General features: G+C 35.8%; 1 protein-coding gene across 1 annotated transcript; it reads right to left on the reverse strand.

Annotated features, from left to right (window-relative positions):
* Positions 1-3,138: 3,138 nt before the first annotated feature.
* Positions 3,139-14,958, reverse strand: LOC117332179. Its single transcript, XM_033891064.1, has 9 exons — positions 14,930-14,958; positions 14,174-14,291; positions 9,623-10,636; positions 8,746-8,838; positions 8,084-8,176; positions 5,523-5,696; positions 5,062-5,147; positions 4,160-4,296; positions 3,139-3,357 (listed from the first exon to the last, which is right to left on the reverse strand). The coding sequence occupies exons 1-9, from the start codon at positions 14,956-14,958 to the stop codon at positions 3,305-3,307; spliced, it is 1,797 nt and encodes a 598-aa protein (XP_033746955.1). The 3' UTR covers positions 3,139-3,304.
* Positions 14,959-17,730: the final 2,772 nt, after the last annotated feature.

The raw sequence follows: 17,730 nt of genomic DNA on the forward strand, positions 1-17,730 counted from the left end.
ATATGAGCCAACGAAAAGAGTTTTAGTTCCAGTCATAAAACAAAATCGCATTCAGTACCAACAAATGCGTCATTGCAATTAATTTTTTTTTTTAATCCATGTTCACAATCGAATACGCTCATCCATTTCGTAATTAAAGGATTTTAACTGATGCTTTTGGGTGGTTGTTTATGATCATCATTCAAATAAGGGTGAATGCACTTAGAAAGTCTAATGAAGGATAGGTTGCATAAGATACTTAGCCTGAGAATGCTGATAAGACCAGTTACGAAAGACAGCTTATCATGTAAATGAGGACGAGAGCAGGTAGATTATCTAATGACTGATATTGATCTATCGAGTTAATTGACAGGTTTGACATGCAAGGCACTTCCTTTCATCATCAACCTATCAATGCGCACCACCAAATCCAGTGAAATCTTCAGTGCGATAAAATCGATTTTGATATAACTCAAGTTAAACCTGCTTTTAAGTCTATGGACAGTGTATTACTAATAAATAATTCTGAAAATGAACTTTAAAAAGTACACAATAAACTTAAGGAATATCTGATAGCAGATCCTTGGATATTTTACAAGCATATAAATCATTTTATGGTGTTATTCAATATAATTAACTAGATCAATTGTTAGTATGTATATTATGGCTAACTATGGACCTTTCTTTTGACATGTTAAGATGTTTATAAATTTCAACATGCATATTTTATAGAGGACATAATTAGCTCACATCATGACTATACCGTTATCATTAGTATCCAGAGTGTATAACACACAATACTACAACATTGCATCATATTATCGCGCACAAGCAGAAGTCTGCGCATGCGCGTCTCGAAACACAGACAGAGCTTACACAAGAAAGCGATGACAAACAAGTTGATAGAAAGAGAAAGTTGAAGGAGGTTTTGGTGTGTCTCCAGCAGAATAACTCTTCCCCTCTTGGGACAACGAAATAGTCATCGCCAGCTTATCTGCAGTTGTGTCGTATCTTTACAAAGGCTAACGAATATCCTGATATTGTCAATTGTAACTGATCTAAGTGAATTTAAGTAATATTCCAAAATTACAAATACCTAGGACAGAAGGATAACTAGGACCACTGTCTTTATTTACACTTAACTCACAATCCGTTGTTATGTTGTCGGAAGTGTTCTCGTCTCGTGGAGACCCCGGGTTTATCCCTGTGACATTATTGACAAGTAGATATCTATCAACCGATTTAAACTGTTATTATCCAGAGAGAAAAAATATATATAACAAAGTTTTTGTTCTTGTATCGATCGAAACAAAGAAACATTTTAAAATCGATTTCTGCTTTTTTATAGGAAATTTATCTGTAAACATTCAATGTTAGATTTAGGGGAAAATTGTCAGAAACCGCATGTCCAGCCAACATGTTGGTAAGATTGACATCCGTAGAATAGGTATCATGACCTGGCCTCTCCTCATTATAGAGACAAAATTGATTCACATTTCAACACATTTTCACGCCAGGCTGTATATATCTAAAAGCTTATCACAACAGGATAAAAAAGACCTTGCACATTTTTTTCAGTTTAGCTTTGATATATTGATACAAAGAAATAAAATAAAATAAAAATGATAATATAATAACAATAATAAATTAATAAAAAAAAAATTGCATTGATTAGGTCGGATATATCTTAGAGAACTTAAAACCGAAATTAATTTCCATATCAGTCGCTTATCTAGATCAGAATATATATCGCAAAACCATTCACAGCCTTTCAAACCAAGCGGTTTGTTAACTTTTCATTTCTAGATAGCAACATCCCTGTATCGCCAATATCGTGATCTCAATGATATATGTCCACTGCAGACAGAAAGAAAATACAAAAAAAAATATTCGAAAAATGCAGATTGAAGACATGCCACGTTTTACGTATTTGAATAATGACTCGACTCATAATAAATACATCAGCTTTTATTTAATGTCGAATACTAAAATTATAAAATTCGATAACTATAGCACATTCATTTTCCAGATTTCCCATTTCTTTCTATCGTTTTATCTTTTTGTAGTTCCTTCCATCGCTTTTGGCCCTTATATCGATAACGAGTCTAAGAATCCATTTGTATTGGTGTTAGATATCGGTCGTGTGTTATGAACAGTCTATCATCTTAGATGCGCTAAGCTATCGCTGTCTTATTACTAGCATCTTTTCATCGTTCCCAGCTTGGTTAATGAAGCCTATTGTCATACCGTTACCTTAGGTAATGTCTCTGATAGTTTTGTTATGAACATATTTTCCGTGTTTCAATTAAGGAGGCTAATTACATCCTGTTTATGTGAAAGCGTCAATTTCATCATTATACTTATACATGAGGTTTCTCTGCTGGGTATTTGTTAGTGACTAATGACTACGAATCGTAAAGTATATATCAATGTAAAACTCGTTTGAAATATAACCGGACTTTAATAAAGGCTTCATCTTCGCCGAGTTTTAACACACTACCTGAGGTAGTGTTGCTATTTTTTATCTGTGTTATGGCTTTATGCATATTAATATATATAGTTACATACTAAACATGTTTATCCAGAAAAAACAAGATGATGGCTATGCTAATACACTTTCCATTATCATCTAATTCATAATAAGATGATAATAATGGCATGATAAACATTTAGTATATCAAATATCTTGATCTCAAGATCTGATCGCCAGGTCGACTAGATTAGAAGGGACTTACAGGTAGATAAGGCTCACAGGTAGATATAAGGCTCACAGGTTGATTAGACTCACAGGACGATTAGGCTCACCTATAGATTAGGCTCAAAGGTAGATATAAGGCTAACAGGTAGATTAGGCTCACAGGTAGATATAATGCTCACAGGTAGAGTAGACTTACAAAGTATATTAGGCTTATGGGTAGTTTTGGCTCACAGTTAGATAGGACGGATATATGCAGATCCCTACATTAATTATCTTTCAAACATTTCAGTCATAAATTGTTTTTCTTCTTATGCTAAGGTCAAAATTCTTTACACCGAAGATTATAAAATGTTTAAACAAAGAACACGTGAAGAAACATTTATTTGACCAAATAATTAAAACAATACTTACAAGTTGAAAATATATCTAAACATTTATTCATATCGATCTATATAATTCGAATTTTAACAGAAATAATACACAATTTGATGTGAAAACATTTATAAGCATGTTTGTATACAATGAGGGGTAATTGAAATTCACGCAGAAGAATATATAAAGTTCGGAATGATTCAGGTTTATGAAGATTTGATGGCATCGCCCAGTACCCTTCAATTGGGTTGTATGTCACACGGCGATACTGGAGCTTATCTCTATAGCGTTGCCGTCAGACACTTCCACTAAAAGACAAATGAATATATTATACACACAAGAAAGCAAATTTCAGCTCAAGATTTTTTTTATACTTTAGTTGGGCAAGAACAAGACGAATGCGCAAGACAACTAGTCAGCGGTGTGCCAATATAAATATGGATTACAAAATTGGTGATGTCACATGCGTAAGCCAAGAACAGAAAAGTATCAAAAACGTAAAATTTTTACAAAAAGGTATTTCAAACATTTAGGGATTTCACTTACATGAACTGCATGAAATATATGAGGAACTAGACATATGAAGTCCGTTGCAAGCCATTCAGAGCAATAAGGATGAGGGTATTGCCCAAGGACATAGCCACAACAACACAGATAGGCCCGTTAATCAGCTTTCCGAGAAACACAAACCAACATGAGGTACAAATACTGAACAATCATGACGATTAACAGAAAAAAATGATTATCTGGGTTAAATGTAGAACGTTAACGTTCATGTTTGATATCCGCTAATTTATCTGCCGATCATTTACTACTACCCGCTTTTTTAAAGAAAAGTAGAACTTCCATTTTCGATATCCAATAAGTTATCTGCCGAACTTTTGCCACTTTCCACTTTGCTTTATTTTGCATTACTTTGCTTTAGATGCTATACGGCGTCGAACAAAAACACGGGCGAATCGGTATTAAAACCGTCTTGAGACCATAAACCGCAATAAGAAAACAGTTCGGGTCTTTTCGTCATTTCTTCGGAAAAATCGTGTTTTCCCGAAAACATAACGGAGGGCCCGAAAAAGCCCGAATAGTTTTCCGTTTTAATATACCACTTACATCCCTGTTCCTCATCGTCAATACCGACGATCTTGGCTAGAGACAGTACAAGAAAGCTTATGAAGGTCGAGCCTCCAGGCATTGACAGCATGATGCTCCTATAGAACAGCTTACAGTCATCTGAATCCGCGTCAAGTCTGAAAAAGAGAATTTTTACTTACCGCTTAAGTGACAGATGCTTATCAGAAACCATTCGGGGATTTCCGCCAACGTTTGAATATGACGATAACAATATTTTGTTGTGATACAGTGTACCAGTATGATTGAAATCCATCATGTTCCAATCGAAAAACATTCATATGTAACAGTCAGAATGTAAAATAAGTTTGACTAGTAAGCCTTTTGATGATGTAAAATTAAAAGAATAATTGTAAAATCAACATATGTTCTCATTTCTCAAATTGAAATATTGGAATGACGTCATACTTTAAAATAATGCGTAATTGTAGAAAACTACTAGTCAAATGAAAAATATTGTTAATCAGCGACCAAGTACATTGTACGAACCTTTAACGGAGATTTTTACCTCGTTTGTTTTGTTAGAACAAATTTTGGCCAAATATTAATGTCAAAATATTATCAGTCTCTTTAATCCGATAATGAGAATATATCGCTTATCTGAAATTATTGATCCCTAAAATTTCAAAAGTTGAAACATTTTCCTCTATGCCACTAAAAATACGTATTTCTGCGACTCTGCTTCCAATTATCACTGGAGCTTTTATGTAATGAGGAACCGTCAAAGTAATGGTATTTAATAATGGCTTTGAAATCAAATTGCGTTGCTAGTTTTCAAAGATAAAGTAAATCTATAATCTGTATTTTCTATTTTTTATTTTTTTTTGGGGGGGGGGGGGGGGGGGGGGGGAGGTATTGATAAGAGACTGAAATGAACAACATACCTGCAAGGACTAAGTAGTTGTAGCAGAATGATAGCTACAGCCTGAATTATCTTCTCATTCACACCGAACACTGCCGCTCCTGTATCCTGCAAATCACAAAAAAACAATGTTATCAGATTGCAGAGGTGTATATTTGAAATTATAATTATTTATCGTTGAACAAAAACCAAAACAATGGAAATACATCCAAGTAGTTTTTTTGGATTCTATATCAACACATTCATAAAAATATTTTCAATGACCATTCAATAACGTATTTTATTGGAATATATAGCCTTCCAAAACAAACAAAAACATAGACCTCTTCTTCGTTAGAGATCAACATACAGCTACGTAACTAGCTACCTTAAAAGGAAAGTTTCATCTGTTTGGTTGATTTATTATATTGTTAGTTTTGTCATGCTTTTTTAAATATCAATAAATTCATAGATACTTCAGATAAGATAGTAACATTCACTTACGACAGGAGATCCGGTCAAATCGGTCATCATAGCAACAGATCGAACCTGTAATGTAGACAGTCCCACTCCTAGAAGACAGGCTGTGGCGTACACTTGACCGCTAGTCTCAACAGGAATGAAGAAAAGCCAGACAGATGCACCCAATACACAACCTTCTCCTATGGCGAATGTCCTCTACAAGGCACAACACTCATGTTTATGTAAAATATGCAATTCTGTATAGGTGAATGGTTTTCTGTGTAATTTAATAATTTATATGTCTTTATCAATGAGAAATATACAAAAGAAACTAGATAAATACAGAAACGGAGGAAAGGCAGGAAATGAAGGCAAAAAAACCCTTAATCTCCAAGGGCCACTTAACATGCAGTAGGATACAGCAGGACTTAATCTTGCCCTGTTTAATATCCCCAACGAGAGGACATTGGAAACACACCACTACTCCCCACACCCAGCCAACAATGGGAAGGCACTATCACATGTAGTCGTCTCTTACAATATGTAGTGAGATATTACAGGTATAAAGACATATATCGGATACAAAGATGTTCGAAGTTGGAGTAGTAGCCGGACCTTGGGAAGCTACAATGGAAGGGTCTGTTGTGGTTATTATATGTATTAACATCTGCTATAACGAAACCAAGGAGATAATTCATTCACATCAGTTTAAAAGTCACTGGCTAAAGAAGAGGGGTCTAAAATTATGTGTTATTTCTGTTTTTGATTATTAATTGATACTCGCTGAGTAGATAACTATCGCAATTTTGAGTATTGAGTGAGCTTAAGAGCAATTGTTACTCTCTGCACTCTTGGAATGTGACAGCAACGAAATTTGCTTCGATACTACATCAGCATCGACTGGTACAGTATTCCTTAATACGGATAATCCTGTATCTTCAAAAATTTTAAAATGATTTTTCAGGTGTTATCCATGTACGTAGTTCTAATAATGCACAATTGTACTTGTATATTCTTGAACATTTTCTTCGGGTTGGTGAAACAAACATGATAGAAGTTATATGACACATCCAAGATGATATTTAGTGTGATAAACAGGGGGGGGGGGGGGGGGGGGGGGGGGGGGTCAGTCTCTCGCACATCCATGACCAAGTGTAAAACAAAGCGTAGCCAATTCCACAACAGTACGTCACATCATCTCGTACACTTGTCTGATTCTATTTTATTTTTACCATCTCGTCACACTATTTTCGAACGTGTTGTCAATTGGATCATGATAATGACGAAATATCCTTCAGTGTAAATCGAATCTTTTACCATCTCGAAACGTCATACTCTTAAATATCATATTGGTTGTGTCGTATAACTTCTATCATATGTACTTGTTATGCAAACAGGCACGGGAAACAAAAGCTGGCACAGCTTTGTGAACAAAGGGGAAATGGAAGATAGCTCATGATCAGTAATAGCCAACACGTGTTTCCAAATCTCTAATATTAAAAACGATATAATATTGCATTATGTACTGTATTCGAAAATGAAATATCGTTTAAACCAAAGGCAAACTGCTTTATCCTTAACCGTATAATAAGCTTTTTGATTTGTGTGCTATTTCCATTTCTCTGTAATAACATATCCGATTGACTCACTTTCGTTTTTGAATTTTTTATTTATTGGCATTTTACCTGAAAATAATAAGATAAATTTGTATTTCTATTGCGATAGGATATGTTAATCAGGTATATATGTTAAGACGTATATGTTGCGATTTATGTACCTTCTCTTCACCATTGCAAAAATAGTGTCTTTTATAATGGGTACACTATGTTCTGGGTCATTGCATCTTCCAGTTCCATATTTCAAAAATCATGCAGGTCTATTGGGTTTATCCTTGCTACCCTTCGGGATTACAAGGCTAATTTCCTTATAATCACTGACGTGTCCTAGAAGGACGAAACATTGGTACGATGTCCCTAACTTCGTAGAATGATGAAACAGCTGTATAATGTCCCTAGAATCACTTGGTCCCTAGAACTGCTGACAATTCCTAGAAGGATGAAACAGCTCTATTATGTCCCTATAATCACTGACGAAACAACTGTGTGGTGTCACTTGTTAGTCACTGTTTTTTGTATTACCTTAACCTATTATTGAATTCGTGGTTTCCATTTTTGTGTGTTTTTTCTATCCGTCCAAATTTGAACATTTCTTTTTTGAGTTTCCTTTACTGCCATCTAATTGTCAACATTTTAATCTCTAACATCACTGACGAGTCGTAGGACAAAACAACTATATGATACAATGGTATTGATTTTTGGCTCTCCTGTGTCTGACTTTCTGTTTGTATTGAGAGGTTTAGTATATTGTGTGCCTTTTGTACAATCTTTAAAGATGCAATTCACTTGCGAATCGCACACCTAAGCATGCAACGAAAACAAATACTTATCTTTAATGCCTACATGCCACGCGACTATAAGTCATCACGTCTACTCCGGGTTAGTGGAGCGTGTCCAACAGCAGCGTTGCTGTAAGGCCATTGAGTTTAATGACTCTTACATCAACAACAAATTACATTAGCATGTTGCACGTAAAACCTTCGTTACCTTTCGTCCATATTTGGCGTTGATCTTTCTTGTCACTATTGTGGCTACAAATCCAGCTAGGTACACGACAAGGGGAACTATGGCTGTGGAAATCTACAATAAGTCATGTAAAAACACAAACATGACAACAGGTCATGCAAAAACACAAACATGCCAAGTTATGTAAAAACACAAACATGACAACAGGTCAAATAAAACTATGACAGTCATTTCCAATGAAATAGTATCGATTACCATGTAAAGTACACGACCCACCTTCCTTGTAAGTCTTCAGTATAGGTTGGAAATCATGGTAAATATAACACTCCTTAACAGTGCATAGTTTCTGTTCTATTCGTTATCATTTGTATTATAAAGGAAGACTAATGCCAATCTTATTTTTAAATATGGCTATTTATTTATTTGTTTATCTATTTATTTTAGATAAGAATCGTATCATTAAAGCTTAATGATTGAAAAAAATCGTTTAGTTTTAATCCACTGATTTCCCAATATTCAATTTTACTTATTTCTAAACGACTATGTATGCGCACTATAGCTATAGTACGATTGTCATCTATTTATACATGTACTATTACATGTGCAAAATATGTATTTCAATGACCTTGACCTTGATCTGGACATTTGCATTGACGCTGACACTTAACGTTGGAATGCCTTACCTTGTGCATTGCCAGAGACTCGGTAAGGTAAAGCGGCATGTAAACCTGAGCTATGAGGAACGCCAGTTTTGAGCATGCGTGGATAATGACACTCTGGAACAAAGGACTACCGCTAACATAACTGATTATGGCTGTTTATCCCGGTAAGGAGCCGGTTAAACAGAATATGCAACATGTCATGCAAGAATAATATCTGAATTTTGCATTTATTTTTCCATTACCTGCTATAAGATGGTGATTTTAAATATCGCCGGAAAGTGTTCAGTATTTTTTTTCATTGAATACATTTCTAAAGTATTATAGATGAAATGTCGGTTTTAAGTTGTCGTTACCAGATTTTGGACAAATTGAGCAAAAAAAGTATATTGGGTATTATTGCTTAGTTGTTAAATTTCACGGAACTAAAATTTCGCGGGTGTCCAAGTCGGACCTGTTCGCGGGTATTAATTTTCCTCGCAAGCACGCTTTGTTATCATTATGCAGTAAAAACTTCTATCCATGAGTGTTCATATATAAATAATCGCTGGTATTTATAACGCACTATTTTAAATAACAGGAAAATAGCGAAATTAAATACCCCGCGAAAACTGCTGAATTTATTGCAAAAATCCAGTCTTCACAAAAAATGTTTAAGTAGTGACAAAACAAACATAAGATATTTCAATATTTAACACATCCCTTTAACTAATATTTGATGTAGTTGTTTCAGATTCTAAACTTTGATAAAGATAGCAGTGTAATAGTCACATTCAAATAAGTACTATTCAAAGTGCAATTAATTAAGAGTTTACTTCGAAATTCAATAAGTTTGAAAAAAGTATAAAAAACAGGTTTCGGAATTTCTAGATCCATCCCCCTTTGCAAAACGTATATTTACCTTAAAGAACTTTGGTTTCCTACACATTCCTTTGAACCATGGGCAACACTCCCGTTTCTTGTCTGACCCTTGAACTTTGGTTCGTGATCTTTCGTCTTTTTGTCGTCTGCAACAGTAGCAGCATGATTCTGATTTTTCCGAAACTCTTGAGCTATTTTTAGAATTGTCTGTTGATTTTCCCGTCCTGATTTTGACCGACGTCTGCCTAGATGACCTTGACTTGCCAGTGACCTTGACAGTTTTTCGAGGACAAATACAGCACCAAGGTGATTCATTTTGTGACGTATCAACCTCGCTTGATTTCCGCCCACTAACGCCCGGGGAAGGCGATCTATTTCCGGTTTTGATGTCTCCGGGATTCAGCAACTGTTTGGTTTTTAAATTAGTACTTACTTTCGTAGTGTTAACAGCGAGGTTCACTGTTCTCTTAAGGTCGAGTTTTCTTGTTTGTGTCGGAGATTTGTCTGTATCTGTTGAAGCTTTCAATTGCACCTTACTTTTTCCTGGCGAATCCTGCGTGTTTGATTTTTTGTTATCATCTACTCCAGATAAACTTGTCTTCACAGTAATTCCTTGACCTCTATTCTCTGACCCTTGACCTTTACCTCCATTCGCCATTTTATCACTGTCAGTCAATTTTTTAACATTTATAATGAGGTGTCCGGTTTTCGACAAACTGTTAGGTGACTTTGCCCTGTTTTCTTCAGCCTTTATTGGCGGGAGAGTTTGTGAGGTTTTTGTTTGTCTGCTGGCCATTTGCTGACCCGAACCACCAGAAAGTGACCGTCTTCTATCTGACAGTTTACCATTGTCCACAGTCAGCGTCGCCATATTGGATCCTCTACGTAAATTACTCGCCCTCGTGCTGCCGTATGGGAGAATGGCCTTTGACCTGTAACAGCATCCGTTGAATTGGTCACTCGCCTCGTCACATGTTTGCTTTTTCTCCGGGACCAGAAGGTAGAACGCAATACAACAGGAACCACCAGTTACCAGGATAAAGTAGGAGATGTACTGGAAGTATAGAGTTTAACACTAAATTACAGCATGGCCCAACGGCTACAGAGATAAAGTAGGAGATGTACCGGAAGTATAGAGTGTAACACTAAAATACAGCATGGCCCAACGGCTACAGAGATAAAGTAGATATACTGAAAGTATAGAGTTTAACACTAAAATACAGCATGGCCCAACGGCTACAGAGATAAAGTAGGAGATGTACTGGAAGTATAGAGTGTAACACTAAAATACAGCATGGCCCAACGGCTACAGAGATAAAGTAGATATACTGAAAGTATAGAGTTTAACACTAAAATACAGCATGGCCCAACGGCTACAGAGATAAAGTAGGAGATGTACTGGAAGTATAGAGTGTAACACTAAAATACAGCATGGCCCAACGGCTACAGAGATAAAGTAGGAGATGTACTGGAAGTATAGAGTGTAACACTAAAATACAGCATGGCCCAACGGCTGCAGAAATAAAGTAGGAGATGTACTGGAAGTATAGAGTGTAACACTAAAATACAGCATGGCCCAACGGCTACAGAGATAAAGTAGGAGATGTACCGGAAGTATAGAGTGTAACACTAAAATACAGCATGGCCCAACGGCTGCAGAAATAAAGTAGAAGATGTACTGGAAGTATAGAGTTTACTACTAAAACACAGCATGGCCCAACGGCTGCAGAAATAAAGTAGGAGATGTACTGGAAGTATAGAGTGTAACACTAAAATACAGCATGGCCCAACGGCTACAGAGATAAAGTAGGAGATGTACTGGAAGTATAGAGTGTAACACTAAAATACAGCATTGCCCAACGGCTGCAGAAATAAAGTAGGAGATGTACTGGAAGTATAGAGTTTACTACTAAAATACAGCATGGCCCAACGGCTGCACAGATAAAGTAGGAGATGTACTGGAAGTATAGAGTTTAAGAATAAAAACAGCATGGCCCAACGGCTACAGAGATAAAGTAGGAGATGTACTGGAAGTATAGAGTGTAACACTAAAATACAGCATGGCCCAACGGCTACAGAGATACAGTAGATGTACTGGTAGTATAGAGTTTACTACTAAAATACAGCATGGCCCAACGGCTGCAGAAATAAAGTAGGAAAGTAGAAGAAAATGTTCTTATAACTCATATCAGTTCTCAACTGAATGGTTTGAATTAACATCTACTGGATTTATGTATCTATGTATATGTCCATTCTTTTTCTTTATGTCTTCTTTCATATTTATCTACAAGGGTACATGTACTCTTTTAGGATATTTTTTTAATCCCACTACCGTAAGTGAACCCGTTTTAGCTGTATTTTAGTGTTCTTAAAGCATTCTGAGAAATTGTGATTGTTTTAATTACAGTTCATTTCTCGGCGTTGCGAAAATACATGCTCCGCAGCAAATTTGATTTCCTGATCTGAATTTTCATTGGATAATATAAACTAATGGCCAATCACGCATCACCTTTAATATAAGATGTTGGTTCTCATAGTCAGTTGAAAAATGGTAGATGTTGGGAAACGGAGGTCTTAAATGACCATACGTTATTTGTAAAAGCATGTTATTTTAAGAAAATCTGGATTAATACTTTTCTGTAGTGATACATTGCTCGAAAATGGGCCAGACCATGCTTAACATAAAAATTATTTTTAACCAGATTGCCAGTTATATAGTACCATCGTTGTCAGCGGATCTTACAATCAAAACCTTTGTATCAATTTGAAGAATAATTTTGTTCAGCATACATGTATCCAGGGTACCTGTAAAGTGCAAAAAGAAAGCAAAACGAAACGAAACGAAACGAAATCAAACGCAGCGATGAGCAGTGAAAATATGATTTTGCAGTGAAAATATAAGATTTTGCAGTGAAAATATAAGTTTTGCAGTGAAAATATAAGGTTTTCCGTTTTTGACCAATCAGAGCGGACCTTTGTATTCACCTCGTTGAAACTTGCCGATTTTTCCAGTGAAGCGGAGATAGATAAATGGGTTATTTTGCTGTATTTCCGAAATATTCTGACTAGTTTTTGACATAACACTCACTTGACGTTAGCTATTCATGCACAGATTCGCCGATAATAGCAGAAAACGCTTAAATTGCGCTGATCAGTCCTTTCAAAATGGCGCCGTCAAGTTGACGTGGAGTAACATATATACTCTGACTGGCAAAAATGTAATAAACACATTTTTTTGTACACACAATACACTACGCGATTTGTATGCCTATAAATAATGGACTAATCGTATATTCTGAATCAGACATCGAAGGAAGTCTTACAAGTGCGGACACAAAAATTAAGCACTAGTTCTTGAATTAACCGGTTACGGCTAAAATCAAGTCCGTCTGATAGGACTTAAATTGGTGTCCCGTGTGAGAATGTCTAACTTGCACGATAAAGATCCACCGGCGGTCTTTTGTTGTGATAACGCCGGCCCAGATGATAGGGTATTTTTAGGCCAGTATTTAATATTTCGAAATATTTATTAGGTGTTTAGATGGACGTCAAAACCCTTGATAAACCAAATTCACAGGGTAGGGTCTCTCTTCTCCCTTCATCTTCGCTAGGGTAAACGTAACTGCTACTAAAAAGTGCTAGGTTAGGACTCATTCGAATCTTGGAGTCGCTTTCAAAAAATAATCACACCATCAATTAGACAGGCGACTCTCTTCCACTCCACTTTCCTTTTACATTCTATATTGTTCCCATTCTACTCAATTTCCTATCTATTCTCGTCCGCTGAAAGACCATTAGCCCATAATAGCGGACTGAAAAAAAAGTGAAATAGATAAGTAAACATATTCTGAATAAAGTTATGTCATATTTAAAGAACTGAACGAATATTGTGATACTCTTTTTCAGGTGCAATAATTTTGTTTTATTTTCAATGAGATACAGATACAAGAATGTCATCATACTTAGGGGCTAGCATTTGCCATGCTTCATTCTTCATATTGCGATAAATTTATTCCTGTGTGTTGTTTTAACACCGATAGGAATTGAACACTAAGGCGTTTCAAAGTCGAAAACAGTCAATTTATCTATTTTTTCAATGTTTACAATTTTCATTTCGTTTGATTTCGTTTGATTTCGTTTCGTTTGATTTCGTTTGGTTTCGTTTGGTTTCGGTTCGTTTCGTTTTGCTTTCGTCTTGCTTTCGTTTCGGACTTTACAGGTACTCGCATATCTATACCTAGATACCATAGTTGTGAACGAGATTTTTTTTTTTTTTTAAGCTTTGCTGCCCAAAGGAAAATCTGGTTGTGTCCCTTTTAGTGTTGACATGCTACGTTACGGTCGGTCAATAGCTCCGAATACCTCTAGAAAATAAATATACATTTCTAATAGTTCCAATATTTACGCTGATATGATTATTTAACTTGACGGTACCATTAACTAGGCATGAAATACAGAAGTAAATATCTCTGTAGGCGATATAATGCTAACTAACTAGCTTTGTTAATAATTTTACTTGTTTCGTCATTAGAGCAATAGTCGTATATAGGGATGCTGCTACCAAGGAATACAATGAAGAGTTTTTTCTTACCGAGAACGAGACAGCGTCTTCTGTCGTGAAAGCGGAAGTACTGTGGTCACCGGAAACGCCTAGGACAATGGCGGCCACTACGAAAACGGAAATGTTGGCAGCCAACGAACTTATACTCCTGTTGGGTAAAATCAGACTTGATTATCAATTGATATCGTAAAAAGATGTAAAAATGCATGATCACGTGACATGACGGATACGCGTGCTTTATGAATTAAAAGGTTAAACAATATTAAACACAAACATGAAAGAAATTCATTTCATAACATCTATGAAAACATTTAATTGAAACATTGGCACATTCGATCAATTTCATAAAACTCGATGTTTGTCATTGTGTCCAAAATTGTCATTAATATACATTACAGTGTTAGTTTTAACCAATCAGAAAACACCTTTCTATTCATCGTAAGCAAACCAGCAGAGTTTCTTATTGGGTGAAGATGAAGCGATAGTATATCTGTATAATAAGTAGCTATATTGATAGGCGTTTGAAACGCGCACTAACGTATCAAGTAAAATTGAAATTATTCATGCAAGCAAAACCAACTATATACACGAAATAGCATTCCTATGTCACCTCGTTTTTTTATGTCAGTCTATGCTGTTTTTGGTTGCGTCTGTGTGAAAGACAGGTGATGGCATGTGACGGGCTTCCCCTATGTTGTTCAGTGAGGTAGTCACCAACTACTACAAGGAGACTTCGTTTCAAAATGACCCCGGATGTTCGCGGGTCGATAAACCCAACAAGCTTACTCTGCATTGATTTCTGGTCTTATTCGCATTTTCCCTTTCCAATGATCTCCACGCAAATCTCTATTTTACTCGCATTTGTGCCCGTTTTACTGATTCTAGATAAGAATAATGTTTCGTTTTGATTTTGAAATTATTGTGTTATTCTATGGAATTTATTAAAGATTTTAGTACACGGTTCTTCTAGCCAATGAAACGTCATGTAAGAGACATGAACGCTATTCTTTAACATTAATGGACGATAGCTTAACTTTCAAGCTTATTTCAAGCAGTACTGAGCTAATAAGGGTTAAGTAAGAAACTGCTGTGATCTTGGACTGTGCAATGGCGCCATAAACACTCTATCGATTAGTCATTACGTTAAAGGCGAACTCAAAGTTACTGTATCCTAGTTATCGAAGACAAAAAGTCTGAGACTCTCAGTTCCGTTTCAGGAAATGTTACGTCTCTGTACTAGTTCAGTGGTATGCGCCTAGTTCGTACTCCATTTAGCAATCTTTGTTTTCAACACAACAAGGTCTAATTACAAGTTTCACTCTAGCAAAAGTTGAAAGTTGGACGACATATACATTGTATGAAAGCATATTTCAATTGATACTCAACCCGTCCTCATATAGTTGTTGCGGGAACGTTTAATTCGTAAACAAAATGTCTGCTTAAAATGGACAATGAAACTATTATTTTCTTACGTCTTTATTTGGCCATGCTTATGATTAGATTAACTGTGCGTATGAATATGTTCCTAATTTCACACCTTTTAACCATTATTTATCCGCCAAAGAAGTTGAAATGCTTTGTCGTATTGGTTTAACTGTGTTTAAGAGTTTAGGAGAAAATCTAACAAAATGGTTCTGTGTGTTGGTCGGTTGGCGCAGGGGTAACACATTTTCCTTTCACCTAGGCGACCGGAGTTCGATTCTCTGGTCGGACGTAAAAAGGCATGAGGTCACCTGCCTGTCCACGTGTACTCCGGTTTCCTCCCACAGAAAGACCCCTCGCGTGCTTCCATCCGGGCCAACAAGCGTGATTGATATACAAAAATGTAAGTCGATAACAATTGTTTCGCTATTGTTGTAAAATAAATAAAATTTATATTTTAAATATTTCCGTGCTATTAATACACAGGGTTTATCAAAAATTATGCTTCTTTATTGCAGTCACTGAAAATAACTTTTCAATGACGGGCTATATTTTCATTAAAGTTGCTAAAGATCCAGTATTTAGTCATGATAGACAGACATTTGAAAATACACTCCAGTTCAAAACAAACGCGTTTAAGTGAAATACTGTACGAGGATTAAAGACGAACGGAGACAAAATCAACATCAACTGCATGGCATTTTTTGATCTTGTCTTATGACCACTTCATTGCCCCACTGAAACTGACAAATGCTAAAATATGTCTTAATGGAACTTCCGGTACCAACATCTATGTCGAGTTGCAGACCAAAGACTGATAGTTGTAAGCTTATCAACAAGAAACGCTGGGATGTCTATCAGCGTTAGACTAAGACATGAGAAGGAATTGATAAACAAAAGTCAGCTGAAAAATTACAATTATAAAATAGAAAAAAACAAATTAATATATAAATAATAAAAGGCGTCTAAGCATCTTGCTAAAATATCTTTACATACCAGGGTATATGTACATTTTTTTCGGGGATACAAATAATAGAACTCAATTGGTCAATCGAGTTAGCTGTAAAACCTGGTGGGTAAAATTACCAGCGTCTACCGATAACCTTAATATCTATTTTTTTTTTTAAATTTGTTTTAACAATGACATATTCATTCGTTTTTAATTTTCAAAGCATCGAAAGATGTTTTGATCAGAAAATGCAATCATTCTCACGGTTTCATCTTACCAAATTACCGAGCCAAACCAGATCAATATCAAATTAAGTATGAATAATTTGTTGATATTTCATCTCCTAATTAATTTACATATACAACAGATTGCACGGTAATTCTACTAAAAAATCAAAATGCATTAGCGTTTTTCCTACGTTAAGAGGCTCGCAGAAAATACGTATTGTGGTTTATATTAACGAAGCTTCGAAGATGACAGAGTTATCGCCCTTCATACAGTGTGGATTTAAGAGGTTAGAAAAACATAACCTTTTTTATGAATTGGGTTGTAAAAGATGAAAATAACTTTTAAAAAATTGGGTTTTAAACTATTAGAATATCGTCCATGGGCGCAATATGTGTATTATTACATCGTTTTGGAAACTTCAAGCCTAGATGATATGTCGGGACTTTTTTCTATGATTTGGTAACTGGTTACCTCAAATACTCGGGAGTATCTCGAAGTGTTGTTGTTGTTTTATTTTCGTGACCCGATTGATTTCGAGAACACGAGGTTCGATTGTTTTTACTAAGATGTATACTTTACTGGAATTCTAGAAATGCGTACCTCCATGCGCTCAGCAAGGTTTTTCTCTGATGTCAAACCGGTCATCTCCCGTAGAATGGCCTTGTGAGAGACCTGTGCACACGTAAAGGCGAAAGCCAGCAGGATGAATACTGGGACGTACACAAGGAACCGTGGCCAGTCATCTACTTCCGGTACAAACAGGAAGTTGAAAATCAGCACGATGCAGGCACTCATCACAACCGAACCTGTGTATGGATACACGACATCAATTGGTATTTAATGAATAGGTTTATTGCTTTTTATTCTGAAATAAATATTGCTAATAATACCTTGAAATAAGAAAACAGCGGTCACATTTGTAGGGTTTTCAGTCTTGTAACTTTTTCAGAGAATATATTTATATGCCCCTCTATATTAGATCGACAAC

This window comes from Pecten maximus, chromosome 8 (assembly GCF_902652985.1).
Source record: "Pecten maximus chromosome 8, xPecMax1.1, whole genome shotgun sequence".
Classification (NCBI taxonomy): domain Eukaryota; kingdom Metazoa; phylum Mollusca; class Bivalvia; order Pectinida; family Pectinidae; genus Pecten; species Pecten maximus.